Genomic DNA, 20,544 nt, shown 5'->3' on the forward strand with positions numbered 1-20,544 from the left:
TATATATATATATATATATATATATATATATATATATATATATATATATATATATATATCCATAACTACTCTTTGGCTTGTATGGTTTATTAATGTAATGTATTCATACTTGTACCACTGCATATAATAATACTGTACATACTTAGTTTTTTACTCTGTAGCTTTGTCATATATACTCCACATATTCTGTATACTGCAATGCAATTTACTGCTACTTTGCACTCTGACTAGATGCCAACTTAATTTGGTTGTATTCTACAGTAGTAGGCTACTATTATAATTCAATACATTTGATCTAATCTAATTCCATATATATATATGTCTTGGGTGAAAGCGTTCATTGTGTTTCTGTGTCTGTTGAATGAAGTGTTGAAAAAATTTAGATGTTGACAGCTGCTGGTCAGAAAATGTGGCTATATGCACGTTTATCATGGCACTGAACCGTAAATCATCAATTTCTCTGTTTTGGCTACAAAGAGGAATAGTGAGAGTGGATGCTGACTGACTTCTTCCTCTACTATATACCTGTTTATAAAAATATAGTATTTAGCATAGACTATATTATAGTTTTTTAGATAGTTACTAGGTTTAGTCAGTGTATGTGTATCAGTGCAGTTGAGGCAGATATGTAAAGGAAATAGTGGGTACTACTCACGACACCTCTGGTGCACCCTGATTGCAGGACAAGCTATCAGTGACCGAGGGCCTGCGTTGTATGCTCACTATTTGTGTCATTCTTAGCCTAGAATAGCACTGTTATTCTTAGCCTAGAATAGCATGTACATATTGCTAACTGGGAAGCTTTGACAGACCACCAAAGCAAATAGAAAATCTTAGTTTGGACATGTTAATGAAACAAAGGATAAACAAAATAATTTGTATGCAACATTTATTGAAATACAGTAGATAATGTTGTCATATTACTGTACAATATATAACATGTTTTCAATTTTCCAGATTAGGAGGCTTATTCAGCAGCTTCTTTTCCCTGTAAAAGATAAAGATATTTAATTGGGACAATATCCAATGGAAGGTTTTGAGTCTTATCATACTTAAAATTCACTGTATGAATGTTCACAGATAACATATTCACATTACCTTGCCAGAGTCACGGGTCTTAGCTCTCAGCTTGTTGACCTGGGACTCAGCAATGTCAGCACGCTCCTCAGCCTCCTCCAGCTCATTCTGAACCTTCCTGCACTTGGACAGGTGACCATTGGCCTGCTCCTCCTGTGGAAGTTTCATAGATCAGTATTACTTAGGAATACTAAGAGTAGAATGAAAAGCCTAAAGAAAGACAAGTAGAGCATTTTGACTTAAAAAAACGTACCGCTTCCTCAGCCGTCCTCTTGTAAGTCTTAACCTTGAGCTGCAGCTTGTCGACAAGATCCTGCAGCCTGGCAACATTCTTCTTGTCCTCCTCAGTCTAATGGAAGCAAGGAATTCAAATTAATCAGCTAAATGAGGTAGCAATCGTTCAATATTTTCCTTCAGTCAAAAGAAACACTAATGATGACCAGCTTGTCATGAATGTGAACATGACATACCTGGTAGGTGAGTTCCTTCACTCTCCTCTCGTATTTGCGGACACCTTTAACAGCATCTACTCCACGTCTCTGCTCAGCCTCAACCTCTCCTTCCAGCTCACGCACCTTCAGAATTGAATAAAATATTAAGAATCAACTTTTCTCTGTAATTGTACAGATTACTACATTAGTTCACCGATATATATCTTTTACAAGTGGCTATTATTTGATCTTACCCTGGACTCCAGTTTCTGGAGCTGCTTCTTGCCCCCCTTCATGGCCAGATTCTCAGCCTCATCCAGGCGGTGCTGCAGGTCCTTGACTGTGACCTCCAGGTTCTTCTTCATCCTCTCCAGGTGAGAGCTGGTGTCCTGCTCTTTCTTCAGCTCCTCAGCCATCATGGCAGCCTATAAGATAAATAATTTGTATTCACTAGAATTGTCATGAGAAAATGTTACATTGTTTGACTGAAATTACATGAAGAAACCAAATCACCTTCATGGCCATAAAGAAACTATCATATGAAATGTAAACCCACAGCAATGATGGCCTTATTGGCCATAAAGCAACTCTTATGAAATGTAAACCCACATCAGTGATGGCCTTCTTAGCCTTCTCCTCTGCATTCCTGGCTTCCTGAACACTGTCATCTACTTCACCCTGGACTTGGACCAGGTCTGTCTCAATCTTCTTCTTGGTGTTCAGAAGGCTGGTGTTCTAAAAGAAAAACAGATACAGATAAGAGTTTCAAGGATGGCTCACACATAATCCAAATAAACAAATGATCACATAATGTTGTTTGTTTACCTGAGAGTGCAGCAGTCCAACACGCTCACTGGCGTCCACCAGTTCCTGCTCAGCCACTTTGCGGCCTCTTTCTGTCTGCTCCAGACCAGCTCTCAGCTCCTCGATCTCAGCCACCATGAGTCCATTTCTACGGTCAACCATGCCAGCCTGCTCCTTCAGGTCTTCCTGTGCTCTGAGAGCATCATCAAGTTGCAGTTGGGCATCCTGATGTTAAAAGACATAGGTGACTGAAATGATCACAAAATATCAGAATGTGGCTACATATAAACAACAATTATGGGTGTGCCCTTAACCTTTCATATATTGGATCACTGATTAATAAGCATATAGAGGACTATTATACTGTGACAGCGTAATACAAAAAAGGTTCCTCATTCAGTACCTTGAGCTGTCCCTGAACATTCCTCAGTGACTTCTGGGCCTCAGCAGCCTGGCGGTTGGCATGACTCAGCTGGATCTCCATCTCATTCAGGTCTCCCTCCATCTTCTTCTTGATTCTCAGGGCATCATTCCTGCTCCTCACCTCAGAGTCCAGAGTGCCCTGCATGGAGTCAATCACCCTCTGGCTGTTCCTCTTGATCTGCTCCATCTCCTCATCCTTCTCTGCCAGTTTCCTGTCAACCTCACCCTTAATCTGGTTGAGCTCCAGCTGGACACGCAGAATCTTGGACTCTTCATGTTCCAGAGTTCCCTAAAAATACATCCAATATATAGATAGTCCTGGTTCACTTCCAAATGTAATATTGGATATACTGCATACATTAGTTGATTAACTGTAAAAACTACATTTACAAACAAAATAACATTATTATAATGTAGAGACATCTAAGATAGTATTTACCTCAGCTTCCTCAAGGGCTGTCTGGATCTCTGATTTCTCAGTTTCCACTGTCTTCTTGGCCTTTTCTAGCTCATGGATGCTCTTTCCAGTCTCACCAATCTGTTCAGTCAGGTCTGAGATCTCCTCTGTAGATGCCACAAAACAGGGATTATAAATACTAAATTCCAGCTTTCCTAGCTAGTGTATTCATTCTACACCTATCATGGTATTAAGTGACAGTTATTTTTCTTAATGGACTCACGCTGCAGGTTCTTGTTCTCGCGTTTCAGGGTCTCCAGCTGATCCAGAGCCTCCTCATAGGAGTTCTTCATCTTGAATACCTCAGTGCTGAGAGAACGAGCCTCTTTCTGAGCTCCCTCCAGCTCTGCCTGGCCCTCCTCAAACTTCTGCTTCCACTCTGCCAGGACCTGCAATGTAATTTAAATAAATGGAACCTAGTATTATCAACATTCTCAATACATGTCCTTAGTTAAAGTATTGAATATCAATGTACCTTGTCAAAGTTCCTCTGCTTCTTGTCAAGGTTGGCAGCCAGACCATTGGCCCTCTCCACATCAATCATGAGGTCCTCCACCTCACCCTGGAGTCTCTGTTTGGTCTTCTCCAGAGAGGCACACTTGGAGTTCACAGCCTCAATCTGCTCCTCAGCCTCCTGAAGGCGCTGGGCCAGCTTTTTCCTGGTGAACAGTTATTAAATGTAACAATGTTATGAAATGTAATTAACTATGTTTGTTGAGATGGACAGTAAAAAAGAACAATATTGACTTACTTTGCCTCCTCAAGCTCCTCTGTGCGCTGGACAGCATCAGTTTCATACTTGGCCCTCCACTGGGCTACCTCACTGTTGGCCTTGGACATTCCACGCTGCAGCTCAGCCTTGGCCTCCTGCTCCTCCTCAAACTGCTCCCTCAGAAGGTCACAGTCATGGCGGGCTGATTGAACACCATGGGCAAGGGCATTCTTGGCCTAAAAAGGTTATTGAAATAATTTAATTAGAGACAATAATAATTCAAAGAAAAAGATCTGTCATACATTTTTAAGAGGATTCTCCTCACCTTAACCTCCTCCTCAACCTGCCTCTTCAGCTCATCAATCTGCTGAGTGAAGGCCTGCTTGCCTCTGGTCAACTGGGAGACAAGGGCTTCTTTCTCTTCAAGCTGACGACCAAACTCACCTGGTTTTGAAATTTGATTAATTTTATATACATTTGAGTAAAAAATAAAGGCTAGAGAAAAAAAAGAACCATACCATTCTCAGTCAGTAGTCTTGCTCTCTGACCGCCGATATCATTTATCTGGCGCACACTCTCGTCGCTTTTGGCCTTCAGTTCACTAAGTTGGTCCTCAAGGGTGCGGCTCATCTTCTCAAGATTTCCCTGTTAATCACATTGGAAGGGTTGTGTAATTTTTTTAGGCATGTGTTCTAGACATGAATGTATATGTGTATGTAGATTAGTATACCTTGGCCTTAGCAACAGCTTCCATGTTGCTGGAGAGGTCATCAATTTCCATCTTGTATTCACTCTTCTCCTTCTCCAGCTTCTGCTTGACACGCTGGAGGTTGTCGATCTGCTCTCCCAGCTCTGCAACACTGTCAGCCTGCTTCTTGCGGAGAGCAGATGCGGTGGCTTCATGCTGCAGGGTGGACTCCTCAAGGTCACGACGCAGCTTCTGGAACTCAGCCTCACGCTTCTTGTTCATCTCAATCTGAGCGGCAGTGGCTCCACCAGCCTCCTCAAGCCTCTCACTGATCTCCTCCAGTTCCCTGGAGAGGTCAGCTCTCTGCTTCTCAACCTTGGCACGAGCAGCACGTTCAGCCTCAATCTCCTCCTCCAGCTCTTCAATACGGGCCTTTAATTGATTTAAAATTAATATGATAAATGATTGCAATTCATACGTTTTGACAATAGGTTCATTGAAGGAAAATGAAGGAGCAGCCAGGTGTAGCACTCTTTAATGTCACAACACAGAGGTGTCACATATTACACTCTGCACAAATGGCATTTCAATTGTAACTCCTGGGCCCAAGTACATTTTTCATACAACCACTTACCATCAAGTAATATAATTTCCACAAAAACCTAGAAAATATGGTCTTTTTAACTTTGGAAAATTTAATCGTAGTTTTCCTGGCAATACCTGAAGATTTAACTAATGTACACAACTTGTCATAAACATTCGATTCCTATGCAATGGACATTTTCTTTTACTGTTAATGTTCCAGCAAACAACTACACATTTTGCCTTGGTGGTTTTGGACTAGGACATAGCTACCACATCATAACAAAATGATTTGTACCAACACTGTTGTATGGCAATAATAAAGTATCTTGTATCTTGCCTAGCCTCAGATTATGGCGCTCTCTTGTTACTGAATGTCATTGCAAGGGTAAAGTAAATTTCTGTTGTAAATTTGGGAATTGATTCAGAACAGCAACTACTTATTGGCACTACTTTGGTGGATTCAATGAATAAATGCCATACTCTCAGCCAATCAGAATCTAATGTTTGGCGAATATGTTGTATGGAAGAAGTAAAATATTATCGTACTCACCTGCAGCTCCTTGATCTTCTTCTGAAGCTGAGCACCCAGGGACTGCTCATCTTCAATCTTGCTAAGCAGCTGGGCAGTTTCAAAGTCCTTCCTATACGATTCAGAAGAAAAAACAGTATAGTCATATATCTGAGTGTATCTACAGTACCTCATCTTCACACACAGTATATTATGTCATGCATGAGAAAATATACAGTATATAAGTGAAACCTAATCTATATTACTTCTTGATCTTCTCGTCAGACTGCTGCTTGTCATTCTCCAGATCCATGATGGATTCTTGAGCCAGTTTCAGGTCACCTTCAAGCTTCCTCTTGGTTCTCTCAAGGTCCATGCGGAGCTTCTTCTCTTGCTCCAGAGAACCTTCAAGCTGTGAATTTAAGTTTAGAAATTGGTCAACAATAGGATTTTTAGATGCAACCAAGCTAAGCTAATAAGTTTGTATATTGGTTGGACCGTCCCAAAATGTAAATAAATAGTTTGCCAAGACATAATGATAGATATTGTTGTGTCAACGCATCACATCACATTTCATGCCAGTTGATCAGATCGTGGCCAAATATTCAAAGATAAACACCGTACATCTGATTGACGCTAGACTTTGTGCTCATCCAAGCTATCCCTTTTCTACAACTTCACCAGTAGGATGACACATGTCTGCCATATTGCATGTTCTGCCATTTAGAATCTTTCCACCACTACTCCAAGCCTGACTATTCACCTGATTCTCACAACGCTTGCTGTGTGGCATCTAGGGCACAGCTTCTTGAAATGTGTATTTCTGAAAGTTTCTAGGTCTCTCTGTATGATGGCTACTCCTAATCGAATTTGGAAAAAGGCATTGTAAACAGGAAGTGACACCACACTTGACACACATGCTTGCTCCATGATAGTAAAGAGATGTCCAAAGGTTTGTGTGAATCGGTCACATGATGGTGATATTCAGAAAAATCATATAATAGACATTACATTTGCCACAAAGATTTTCACACTCTAAATATCACCGCCAATTACATAATTGCATAAAGATAATGGCCAGTGTTCAGGTTAAAGCATTTCCAGGCAGCAAGAAACTGTAAATGTAACATTTCCTGATGACAAATTGGTGACAGCTCATCTAAAATGTCCTGCTTGTTTTCTTCAACATTTTGATAGAACTCATAACTCACATCATCCACTTGCTGCTCAAGCTTGGTCTTGGCCTTGGTCAGAGTGTTGACTTTGTCTTCCTCTGCCTGCAGGTCATCAAGAGTCTGCTGATGTGCCTCTTGGAGGGCTTTCTTCTCCTTTGTCAGCTTACCAACACTCTCATCCTGAGCGGCCATCTCCTCAGTCAGGTTCTTCACCTGAATAAGGAAAACAAATCATGTTATCAAAAATGAATGATCATCTTGTTATTGTTTGATTATTTAGCTAGAGAAAATACTTATCAACCTTATTCTCAGTGGCATGTTTCTCCTTCTCCACTTTGGCCAAGGTGAGTTCCAGGTCATCAATGTCCTTCTTGAGCTCAGAGCATTCATCCTCCAGTTTCCTCTTCTTGGCAGTCAGCTCACCATTCATTTCCTCCTCATCTTCCAGTCTCTCAGTTGTCTCTTTGAGTTTGGCCTCAAGCTGGATCTTACTCTTGATAAGTCCCTCACATCTCTCCTCAGCATCTGACAGATTATCTGATTCCTAGGGCACAATACAAATGATAATATTATTCTCTATGACAAAAACAGCAAGACAGTTTATAATTTACATCAACAGTTTCTAGACAGTTGAAGTCTACTTACAGATGCCGCTAGCAGCGACAGATCATTCTTCTCTTGGAGAAGAGACACCATCTTCATCTCCAGCTCCTTCTTCTTAGCCAGAGCAGTGGCCAGGTCTGTCGTCATCTTCTCATAGTTCTCCTTCATGTTAGCCAGCTCCTTTTCAGTCTCAGCAGAGACAAGAAGAGGCTTGATCTTGTAGTAAACCTTCATCCATGGCCAGTGTTTGACATTCATGAATGAGCGGATGTTGTATTGGATAGTATAAACAGCATCCCTGTGAATAAAGAGTTATTGTTATTTAATAAAAGCATGTTAGCATGTTTTTTTAACGTAACAATGTATTTAGAATGTGGCTGTTTTCAACATGCCTTGTCGCCGTCATCTTCACAAACTCCCTCCTCATAAGGAAACCACGGCAAAGAGACTGAGTCATTCTGACCAGACTAGCCAGCTTCTCATCTCTCATCTCTTCAAGGACACCCAGCAGACCAGCTTTGAAGAACACCTGAATAAGAAACAAGATAAATGACATATTCATATATGACTTTGTTGGTTTTTATTCATGGGATAATGCCAACATTTTTAAATAAAACTCAGGCATGGATTTTTCATAGATGACATTATCAATGAAACAGCTATCATGTGATTCCTTTCCCTACCTACTAGATGCCATTCACTTCATAATAATCTCCAACAATGTAAACAAATCTAATTTAAGATAATCCAAACTTAGGTTGCTTTCACACCTAAGTTTGTTTGAAATTGTCTGAATCAAAAGTGAAATTTTATTTATTTTGGCAGCTTGTATTATTTAGCTTTTGTTTCATATTGCCAATTAAAAAACAAACATTGGACATCATTTTGAATGCTAATGAACCTATATAATAGTGTGATCTCCACAGTTCTGAGCTACTTTTTTTTCCAATTGATCTTTCCCAGCCTTCACCCTCTTTTCTTGACCCTCCAATCACCACTGTTGCTTTCCTCTGACAATTCTTTTTTGGTGATTACTTATACAATAATGTGATCTGAATTATGCATGCATGGTTTAGTATCACAGCATTATATGGCTATTTTAATAATATAATAACATTGTGATTAGCGTATATTTGGAAATACATGGAAAACTGTCCAATCAGCTTATTATGTTCAGTTTTTCAGGTATATTTTTCAGATTGCTTTCACACATCAAACAAACCACTCCAGGGTTTCCTTGGAAGCAGACTGAGACCACCTCAAACAGGTGGACCAGGATGCGGTTGTTTGCACCCGAGTTCGATTCCGGTGTTCACACCAACCCAAATGAATCAAGGGGGTAAATTATCCAGCATTCCATTCAACTGGACTAAACAAACCTGGTGTGATTGCCCTTGGTCTGGTTACATAATTTATGAGGCATAAATTGTAAAGCACTTTGGATAAAAGTGCTATATAATTGCAGTCCATTTACTAGGGCTGTACCCGACTCAGAAATGTCTTAGTTTCGGCATGTAAATACGACGATTTGTTTTATATATTAAGAAAATAATGTATATGTAATTATCTGGTTATCAGGTTATACTGGACACCCTCCATACAGTCAGTATTGAGACTTATCTCAGGCCATGCTATCAAATGAAGTTAATCAACATTTAGTATTTTCTTTACCTTGGTGTGCCCAAACTTGTAATCTTCGTGTTCCACATCAATTGAACCAAGCAGCTTCTCAGAGGCCTTCTTGTTGTCCATGAACTGACCATCAGGGATGACACTGGCATTCAGTATTTTGTACCTTTTGTGAAAGAGTTCATGGTCATGTTCAGCACTTTAGTTGTAGTTGTACGTTTCAAAGTTTGTTGAGAGTTAATGGATACCTCTGCTTGAAGTCAGCATAGATAATTCTGCTGGGGAATCCCTTTCTGCAGATTCTGATACCCTCCAGTACACCATTACACCTCAGCTGGTGGATAACCAGGAAGTTCTGCATCAAACCTACAGAGAAGATTTTTTCATGATTATTACGACAATGTAATGACCCATTACCACTACACTACACTAAATCACTAAAGCACATCATAATAAGACACAAACATTATGTTAACTGTTAGTGTACCTGGAGTCTTTGACTCATTGGGAATCAGGCAACGCACAAAGTGAGGATGGGTGGCCCTCAAGTTGGTCATCAGCTTGCCCAAGTTCTCCTGTAGATACATTATATAAACCAAATATTATTCATGAAAAGCTATTATTTGTATTTAATTCCAAAAAGTCACAGTGTTGTTGTTAGATCTTACCCTGAACTGGGAGGACACAGTCTGCATGGAGCCACCCTTCTTCTTGCCTCCCTTCTTTGCGCCACCAGTCTCTATTGATTTGATAATACATAGAATATGTTTATAGATTCAACATTATTATCTAAATCGAATTATGCTGGTTGTTGGACAATGTAATTTAATTGATAGTATTGAAAATACATGTTGTATGACAGAGGGTACTTAGAAGTTGAGATAATTGTCTCTTAGACCAAAGTGTGAATTTTAATAATCACACTTAAAAGTTAATTTCTCATAATGACGTACCTTCAACTACAGCAGGATACAGCACAGGCAGCAGTTTAACGGAAGACTTCTGGTAAAGCTGCATCACCGAATCGTTCAGTGGATCCTTGTTCTTGTCCAGCCATCCAGTGACGTTGTAATCCACAGTTCCAGCATAGTGTACCATGGAGAAGTGGGCCTCAGCCTTGCCCTTGCCGGGTTTAGGCTTCTCAAATGCTATGTTCTTGCCCATATGTTGGTCATACAGCTTGTTCTTGAAGCTCATGTCAGACGCCTTGGGGAACATGCACTCCTCTTCAAGGATGGAGAAGATGCCCATGGGCTTTATAAAAGTGGAAAAGAGATATACAGATAATTTAGACACACCTTGTGGCATTCTAAGGAATATTTTAATAAGTCACAATGTTATGGTGTAGCCTACCTTCTCAATGAGCTCAATGCAGGCAGCCAAGTCCATGCCGAAGTCAATGAACTCCCAGATAATACCCTCCTTCTTGTACTCCTCTTGCTCCAGGACAAACATGGTGTGGTTGAAGAACTGTTGCAGTTTCTCATTGGTGAAGTTGATGCAAAGCTGCTCCATGCTGTTGTACTGTCAGTGGGGGGAAATATATTAGCCTAATCTCCTACATTACTTGAGGAAATGTCCTTCCATGAAATTAGGCAGTCCATATATTGCTATAATTGCATACTTACATCAAAGATCTCAAAACCAGCAATGTCCAGCACACCAATGTAAGACGATCTTGGCATCTTTGTGTCCAGCTGCTGGTTGATACGGATGACCATCCACAAGAACATCCTCTCATAGATGGACTTGGCCAGGGCCATAACAGAGTTATAGACCTAAAAAAAAGTCATTTGATTTAATTAAAATGCATGTATCTACATACATTAGCACTCCAATGCTGTCAGTCTGCCACTTGCACACACTCTCCAAAATGTTTCTTTGGAAATTCTGTTAATAGTGTATACAGGAAAATGTGAAGCAACATATTTGCTGTGACCTGTGTGTGAAATACATAGAAGGGGAAGGATGTAATGTATCTTGCTCACCTGAGGCACAGTCTGTCCCTTGGTGACATACTCATTTCCGACCTTCACTCTGGGGTAGCACAGACCCTTGATCATGTCAGCAGAGTTAATGCCCAAAAGGTAGGCGATTTTGTCAGCCTCTGAAATTTGTATAAAACACATTCAGGAGAAATATCCAGGAATATTTGATTCACTATTCATTCACACTAGCATAGCAAAGAGACAAAATAATGCCATAGACTTACACTAGCATAGCAAAGAGACAGCATAATGCCATAGTTTCACTATCATAGTAAAAATACATAATAATGCCATAGAGTTACACTAGCATAGCAAAGAGACAAAATAATGGCATAGAGTTACACTAACATAGCCAAGAGACAGAAAAATGCCATAGAGTTACCCACCCCTCAGTCACATCGAGTCCTGCATATCAGAACTACAAACCTGGCTGACCCACAACCTCCTCAAACTCAAAAGCGACAATACAGAACTTTTCATCATCGGCACCAAAACCACCCTCAGCAGATCCGGACCCATCACACTCACCATTAATGACGCAACCATCACCCCATCCCCCCTACTTCGCAACCTCTGCGTCATCCTGGACCCCACCCTCTCATTCAACCCCCATGTCCGCTCCATCGTCAAAACGTCCTACTTTCACCTTCGCAAAATTAGACATTGCCTCTCCCCCCCTGCCAGAGCTGCACCCTGACTTTAGAACACCCTCCCTCAGACTGTCAGAGACTCTCCCTCACTCTCCACCTTTAAATCCAGACTCAAAACCTACCGGTTTTATGGCTTGCGTACTGTTGCTTATTCCATGTGGTTCTTTGTTTCTCTGTTCATTTGTTTTGCTTATTGTCAGCGTCTTTGGGTTCTTGAAAAGCGCTATATAAATAAAATGTATTATTATTATTATTATTATTATTATTATTATTATTATTATTATTATTATTATTATTATTATTATTATTATTATTATTATTATTATTATTATTATTATTATTATTATTATTATTATTATTATTATTATTATTATTATTATTATTATTATTATTATTATTATTATTATTATTATTATTATTATTATTATTATTATTATTATTATTAGTTACACTAGCATAGCAAAGAGACAGCATAATGCCATAGCGTTTCGCATAGTAAAGAGGCCGCATACTGACATAGGGGTACACTAGCATAGCAAAGAGATAGCATAATGCCTAGGGTTCAGCATAGAAAAGAGACAGCATGATGCCATAGAGGCATAGAGTTACACTAGCAAAGCAAAATATGGAATATAATACTTGAACAAAAACAGAGCCCAAGGCAAATGTGCCTGTGTGAAAGTCAGGATTGTATCACTGAAAATGTTTTCTTCCAAAAATTCTGCATGATAGGCCTACTTGCTCAAACGATCATATATTGTCATTTTAGAACGTTTACTGTAAACATATACTGTGAGTTCAAAAAGTAGATTTATCATGGTTTTTGAAGGTCTAAACTATAAAACTAAAGCCCAATTGGACTGAGACTTAAATAAGTCCACAGAGAAGCTGCAGTGTATGTTTCTCAACACTAAATCTATCAGTGAGATTTTGCGATGCATGATTATACAGTAAATGATGGGAAGCAACATAAGGGCTGGTTTAAAAAATAGTGAACCTATGTTTTAATACTCACCCTCTGTGCCATCAGCCTCAGCCTGCTCCTCACGCTGCTTCTGCTTGAACTTCAAGTTGCCATGGTGAAGCACAGCACCAGTCAGCTTCCAGATATAATTCTTCTCATCACCATTGAAGCCCAGAACGTCAATAGCATCCTGTATGAAAAGAGGTTGAAATAAGTAAAAGAAAAAAATATATAAGAATGTCAACCACATTGTCACACAAGTGACCAAGAGCTTTATTGTGGACTAGGGGGTTAAAGGCACACTTGTAGAGCAAGAAAGATGGATATGTCAGCAACGTTTCTTGTCAATTAGAATTGTCGTGTGGAAATGACCTTCTAAATTTAAGCTCCATTAGTGCTTCCTTCAGGCCAACTAGGTTTTTTTATTCAAATGTTTTGTATACTGTAAGTAGATAAGCGATCATTGCTGTTGCTTCAATGCAATGTATTGACTTGCTTTTCATCTTGAAAATTCATGCTAACTACTTACTTCCCAGATGGTTCTTCTGTGTAACAAACCATCTGACGGGTCAGGTTAATTCATAGTAACACATCTATATCATTTACCATCTTATGGCAATTTGAGAAACTGCATATGTAATGTAATTATTCTTAAATTAACATTTAAACATATAAAATAATATAATAAGTTGGAACATCTGTAGGGAGATTACTACACATCACTCACATCAGTGGCATCCAACTCCGCTTTGTCATCAATGCTGGCCACAGTGATATGACCCTGACTGCACATGGGGAAGTCATAGGGGTTGCTGGTGATGAGACACATTTCTGGTGTGGAAACACATAGAATCAAATAAGTTAGACTGGATCTGCTTCCGTCAAATGATTATGGACCATTGTTGTTGACAATTAAGATTACTTATATCAGTTATCAGTTATTCAGCTCACCAATCAGCTCAGGTTTGTGGTTGGTCATCATCTGGTAGAAGATGTGGTAGCCTCTCTCATCTGGAAGCTGGAAGCTCACTCTGGACTTCTCCAGCAGATCTATGAGGTTTGGTCATAATAAATATCTAGCCTACTAATAATGTCACTTGTTTAATTTGGTAAGTAAATGTTATAATTACATGTTTCAATATCAGCACTGGACAGTTTGCCAGTTGGGAGGAAGTGGATTCTGATGAATTTACCCTTTTCAGAAGAACACAACAGTGTTATTATTGTTTAACCAAGTAATGCCCAAGTTATATTTGATAGAAAAGAAAAGATTCAACTTACAAAGCGAGAGGAGTTGTCATTCCTCACGGTCTTTGCGTTACCATAACTCTCCAGCAAGGGATTGGCTGCAATGATCTGATCCTCCAGTGAGCCCTATAGTTACATTTTCACATTTTAACAATCCACTCTTTGTTCAAATGTCTGTGGTTTCCATTTTCAGTATATTCTCTCAGTATTTTACCTGGATCTTTGATTCTTTCTTCTTCTCTCCACCAGGACCCACTGCGATTGTGGCAAAGTACTGGATGACACGCTTGGTGTTCACAGTCTTTCCGGCACCAGATTCTCCACTGTGTATAGATAATTGAATTAAGAGAAACTCAAACTAATTGCAATAATTTTGATTATATTGATATTTCGTATTAACAATATGAGAAACCTACGTGATAAGAACAGACTGGTTCTCCCTATCTGTGAAAAGTAAAGCAAATACATATTTATTATCTGTTTAACCAAACCAAAAATAATAATTCATCAGATTTTCATGACCAGGACATACCAGTAAGCATGAACTGAAAGGCGTTGTCAGAGACAGAGAAGATGTGGGGTGGGGCCTCCATTCGCTTCTTGCCTCTGTAGGCATTTACGACCTCCTGGTCGTACACTGGGAGCCACTTGTAGGGGTTCACAGTGGCACAGAACAGCCCAGAGTAGGTCTGAAGGGGAATAGAGATTCAAGAATATTTACAGTAGGCTATCTTAAGGGTCATTATTTAATATTGCACCTTTGACTCATATTTGAGAATATCTTACATAGATCATCCATGCGGCATAACGCTCTTTGAGGTTATACAACACAGAGGCTTCATTGAGATGGGTCATCATGGCCATGTCCTCAATTTTGTCATACTTGGGAGGGTTCATAGGGTGAACATCATCCTCCTTAACGATTCTCTCCTGAAATACAGAAACACAATTTCAGTTTACAGACTCATCTGCAAGTTGTATTGCTTTGAATTCTGTATGAAACACTTCAGCCTACTTTACCTCCTCAGTAGTAAGCACTTTGACAGTGACTTTGGCACCGTCTTTCTTTAGGATGGTACATTTGAGGTACAGCTCCTCCTTATCAGCCACGTAAGCAGCAGACTTAGCATCAAAGGGTGAGGTCTGAGCCAAGAGCCTCTCAGCCTCTGGCTTACGAAGGTAAATGGAGGCCTTGCCATAAGCGGCCATCTCTGCGTCCGTACTCATGGTGGCGGCTTCATGTTGACAGACAAATTTTTTTGTAGATTAAGGTGGGTGCGAGCACAACTCAAACTATTTTAAACAATCTCTTACCGGGTGCACAGTCTTGAAGAATACAATAATAGAAAGAACTACCAGTTCTCAAGCTCATGCTGCCCATGCAATACAATTATTACAAAGACATTTTCTGTGTGTGCTGGTAGTTCCTTCCATAATTGACAGACAAAAATAAACCATGTTATCTTATGTTTATATATTTTTAGATGCGAAACACCTCATATACTCACTCACCCACTCACTCACTCACGCACTCATGAAGACAATAAAGTATACCTTTTAAAGGGGAACTATCTTATAAATGGCCTTTTTCAAGTGTTTAGCATTGTTTTCTAGCAATGTGGGTTTGTATCAATGGGGTCTATGTCTCTAATTCTCATTTTCGTGCATTCCTCCAGTTCAGATGTCACGAGATCCTCCTCCGCTGAACTAAGTAATTCTGAAACTTACGCGTACCTCTGACGTAGAAGAATTCTCATCTACATAGTTACGCCCCCTCTATGGTTGTAGCCCACACTCAACCATTATTGATTGCAGTACGCAAGCAAACGCGTGGAATTGAAGTTTAACAGTGAGTTAGCATTGGGTTAGCATTTAAAAACGTTATGAGTAAAACGGGCAAGATATGTTCAGTTGTGCTGTTCCTGACTGCCAAGCAGCGAATATGGCCTGGCATTCATTTCCTGATGATGTCGTGATCCGCCAGCAATGGGCCAAGTTTGTTTTTGGAGACCGAAGGGGCCCGTTTTGGACCGCCGAATGCTGTCCCAAACTGCTCGGAGTCGGGTGTGTACCGCACACTTTTGCAAGGAGGACATTGAGAATCAAGGACTTTATAATGCTGGGATGATTTCCAGGATATTACTAAAGAACGGAGCTGTACCGAGTATTCGGGACCCGAAAGAAAATATCGAATCAGTAAGTACAAATGTCGTAATTAGCCAGCTAACGTTAGCTATCTTAGCTCTGTTTATTACACCAAGAAAATCTAACGTTACTTAGTACAAACACTGTGTCCGTGTGTATGCGTGTGTGTGTTAGACAGAGTGAGAGAGCTTTGTTTTTGCAGCGCCCACCGGCACCTTCCCGGGACATCGGTTGCCAGACTGACCCCCCAAATAGGATATCTGTTGGCACCCAGCTCTCGAAGAAAATTCTTCAGACACATGTCAAAAGTTGAGTGTATAAGACGTGCATGCAATATAACGTTATGCTTCTCTTTTCGTTGGGCATGCTACCTAATTTACCCGAAGAAACTAGCGTTATAGCTCGCTATCGAGTCCTAAATCGTGCAGGTGGGTGTCTGTCACTCAAATCACATTGCGAAAATGTCCAGCCAAAAACAGCTTGAAATCTTGAAGTGCAGAAAGTGGTGCTTTAGAGTACTTGATTAGAAATACAAAACAATTAATTTCTTTGAAACCTTACAGATGTGTTCCATAGACTCACAGGAATTGTGTAAAATTGCCCAAATAGTGAAATAAATTGTCAAATAGTTCCCCTTTAATGTAAAAATTCTTTGCATCTTTAACTTCATAAACTTTGTCCTTGTTCATTTTAGTTTGAACCGATCAAACCAAAACTCAATTCAGCAGTACATTGGATGTGATCTCATGATGCCCAGTTTTTGGCAAGAGATAACTATATTACATGCAGTGTATTGGTAAATCAGCCAAATCTTCCCTATAACACAAATAAATGTTAGTCTTGTTTTCTATTGTAGTATATTATTGAAAGACTATTTTTAAGTTCTACAAGCTACACTAGGACCAAATTATGGATGTGGAAACAAAACTAAATTCACCCTGAACCACCACTGGTTTAAAAATGGCAGAAGACTATTGGAGAAATAGTGGCAGGTTGTAGGATGTTCTTATCTTACCTTGTTCTACTACCCGATCACAGAAGAACTTTTCACAATCTACAACCGTGCATGAGAGAAGAATCATGTATATGTTACATTATTTGAAGGATGGAAGGTATAACAAATATGGTATGGATATTTACTATACAGCCATCCATGATATATACATAATATACATACTGTATACATACATACAAAATATACATACTGTATGGTTGCAAAAAAAATCCTTTCACAGTATCTAAAGACAAACAATATAGAAATGTTTATGATATAGCACTATGATAATTGCATTCAAAGATAACGACATAAATATGTCATGTCACATAGTAATTTGTACTGGAAAACAATATACTGTAAAAAAAACATTATACAGTCAAAACTATAAGACAAATATTGTGATATGATTAGTCAACTTGTATTTGATTTGATCTTTATTTATCTCGAACATTTCAACCATAAAACAAACACACATTTGTAATAACAAAAAAGAACAAAAACTAAATAAAAAATTAAATAATAATAAATAAAATACAATAATCAGCATAGCTCAAGCCAATGGTTTTATTTTCGAGAAGGGACAGAATGAATGCATCTGGTCCTGCCCATTCCTTACAATATCATATTCATATGTAATAAGTTATCTATCAATATAAAAAAAGAATATACCTATCGTCCTATCCACTACAGCAACAGATAAATAAATAATTACAAAAATACTAGTTCACATTATTTTCAAGCTCCTCTAAATTATACTTGTCCAATAATTCCTGTTTATATCTGCATAGTACTTGTTTTTATTGCTACATCAAGGCCATTCCAAATGGATACCCCACAAACTGAAATGCACTTTCTTTTGAGAGTTGTACGGACAATAGGCTGTTTTAAATTCAATTTCCCTCTTACTGAAGCATCTCCCCATGCAATACCTTCACTGTGAATGGTAGCTGAAGCATCAGTGTCACTTACCACCAGCTGGAACAGATCTCCACTCCTCTACCTCCATCTCTCTCAACTGTCTTATATAGAGCTCACTCTGCAAGTCATGCAAAAACTAAATATGGGCATCTCCTCAAATGGTTTTTGTTCTATATTTGCTTTTTTCATCACCACCCACTTTTGTGGTGCTGTATCATGTCCCTTTGTACTAGGTATTTCTATATCTGCCCGTGTATTTCATTCACTGTATGTGAAGAAATACTTATCATGAGACTTATCATGCTTAGATCCAACAGAACTCTCACATGCTGACTTCATACACAACAACAATTTTTTCATATTTGAAATGCAGCCAATTTAATATGCATGAATTATTAATAATATTGCTAAATATTATTATCAACAAGATAACAAGAATGTGTTGTCATTATACAAGTTGAATAATTGTTATACATAATCAGATATAATATATCCTAATATATAACAACATATACTATGGTATCATAATCACATTGACATCTACATACAACTCTATTAATAAACCAAGGGTGCTCACAACATTGCAACCATAACTTGGAGTGCATTTCTTGGCAATGCTCCAAGACATAAAATCTTTATGGCTTCAGCGGGTGTCTAGCTTCTTCACAGTGGGTGTAATGTTGCATGTATTTATAATCTGTTTGGGATGTCCATTTCTACAATTTCAGCTTATGTTATTTTTCCATAAAAGTTATACAGTTTCCTTTCATATTCATAAATAAACTAAATTAACAAAATAGTAAAACCCAAGCGAAGAATATATTTGTTTGCATAACCATTAGTGCATGAAGCCCTACTGCTTCTATTATTACACCTTTGACATTTGCCATGTCCATCTTTGTCAGAATTAACACACAGAGGTAGAGGTCTCTGCTATTTTAGGTTTGCCTGGTTTAATTGTGTAATAATGCATCTAAAACCTCAACCCTGTATTGTATTGTATACATCTTTTTTTTCAGGACAACCTGGGCTATCAGAATATATATGCTTCAGTTTTGTCAGATCAAGGTATACATAAGTTATACCACTATATATAAATATCAAATATATACAAATATATATCAAAGAATTGTATTGAAAAAAAACATAGAGAACAATAAATAACTAGATATTTGTCTCCAAAGATGTATTCTATCAATACCTCAACACACCCCACCTTCCTTACACACAATTAAATGGTACCATAGCTGATTAATCCCTGCTGAAGGCAAGTGGGCTTTTACTTTTCATTTTATATTGAATAATTGTATCGTTTTAGACTCAGAAAACTAGTATACAGTTTATTTTCTTTCAATCAAGTAAGGAATTTGTGTACTTGATTCACCAGTTTCCTATTCATATACATTTTCGTTTACAGTAAGTATGCCTTTTATTGATTTTGATGAATGCTTCAAATTTTTCACACTGTGTCCTCATAGACTAAGAAATGATCCCAGTTCACGGCTGGTAACCCTGCCTCCTCATCATGTAATTATAGAACACTTGTCCAGGCGATGCTGCAGGCTCTTGAATGTGCCCTCCAAGTTCAGTAAAACCCTCACTGTACCCCCCTCTGTGCTTGTTGTGGGCTCATGTTTCTCTGTGTTGCCTTGCCTGAAGCCAAGACCTGATGCTACCCGCAAGCTGGTGTCAAGCTAATGGATTTAATTACTATCATCACACCACTGATCTGTGAACACCCTTCAGCTTACACAGCCATAATTCATGTCGGAGCAAATTACATCAAACTATGTGAATCTGAACAGCTAAAGGATGACTTTAAGACACTCATTGACACTACAGTACTTTGGCAAAAGATGCATTATCTCTGGTCCCTTCTCCTCCCCTCGCTACTGGAACGTAATGTTAAGTAGAATCCGTAGGCATCACACCGGGCTGAAATGCTACTGATCAGGGCCGCCTCAGGGGGTGTGCGAGCAGTGCGGTCGCACAGGGCCTCGCGGGAAGGGGGGCCTCGCAAAATAAAAAATAAAAAAAAATAAAAAAAAAAATATTTTTTATTTATTATTTTTTTTATTTTTTTTTTTATTTTTTTTATTTTTTTTTGCGAGGCCCCCCTTCCCGCGAGGCCCTTTTTCATCACAGACCTAAAATCTAGTTTTGCTTATATGCTTATATATTTCACATTAGACACGTTTGTAGAATGTGTCTGACTTGTTCCTGGGTCTGCAGACATACTCACTATTGGAGCTCAGCCTCTGGGGCTCTGCAGCAGACATACTATTGGTTTCAACGAAGGGAGTGGTTACTTACATCATGTGTAGTACGCCGGCGTGAGTCAGCTGCGTTTTACTATTTCGCGCGTGCAGCTTTTGACTATTATGCTTAGTTATGCCAGCCAAGACGAAGAAAGAGGTCGGTCATTATCAGTCGGTCGGTCACCAAGGAACGTTGACGAAAGGCCTCTCGCTGGCGGGACAAATGGCCGGAGCCTTGTCATGGTATAGCCATGATGATGTCGGCTAGTAGCTAGCTTAGCTAA

At 39.1% G+C, this 20,544-nt stretch overlaps 1 protein-coding gene across 1 annotated transcript; it reads right to left on the reverse strand.

Moving 5' to 3' along the window:
* Positions 1-967: 967 nt before the first annotated feature.
* LOC311237308 (myosin heavy chain, fast skeletal muscle-like) lies at positions 968-15,169 on the reverse strand (the record flags this gene model as incomplete). The annotated part of the gene is made up of 39 exons (XM_084325123.1): positions 968-988; positions 1,099-1,230; positions 1,331-1,426; positions 1,548-1,652; positions 1,763-1,933; positions 2,118-2,243; positions 2,334-2,537; positions 2,716-3,024; positions 3,175-3,299; positions 3,416-3,581; positions 3,668-3,851; positions 3,944-4,140; positions 4,230-4,348; positions 4,423-4,549; positions 4,635-5,024; positions 5,728-5,818; positions 5,952-6,097; positions 6,897-7,073; positions 7,162-7,404; positions 7,506-7,761; positions 7,856-7,992; positions 9,135-9,258; positions 9,341-9,458; positions 9,580-9,667; positions 9,761-9,831; positions 10,046-10,346; positions 10,446-10,616; positions 10,721-10,870; positions 11,081-11,199; positions 12,746-12,884; positions 13,422-13,525; positions 13,646-13,744; positions 13,825-13,888; positions 13,976-14,068; positions 14,157-14,265; positions 14,359-14,386; positions 14,475-14,631; positions 14,729-14,872; positions 14,963-15,169. 39 exons carry the CDS (start codon positions 15,167-15,169, stop codon positions 968-970), a joined length of 5,808 nt encoding a protein of 1,935 aa, XP_084181249.1.
* Positions 15,170-20,544: the final 5,375 nt, after the last annotated feature.

Source organism: Notolepis coatsorum, assembly GCF_963971535.1.
Source record: "Notolepis coatsorum genome assembly, chromosome: 11".
Classification (NCBI taxonomy): domain Eukaryota; kingdom Metazoa; phylum Chordata; class Actinopteri; order Aulopiformes; family Paralepididae; genus Notolepis; species Notolepis coatsorum.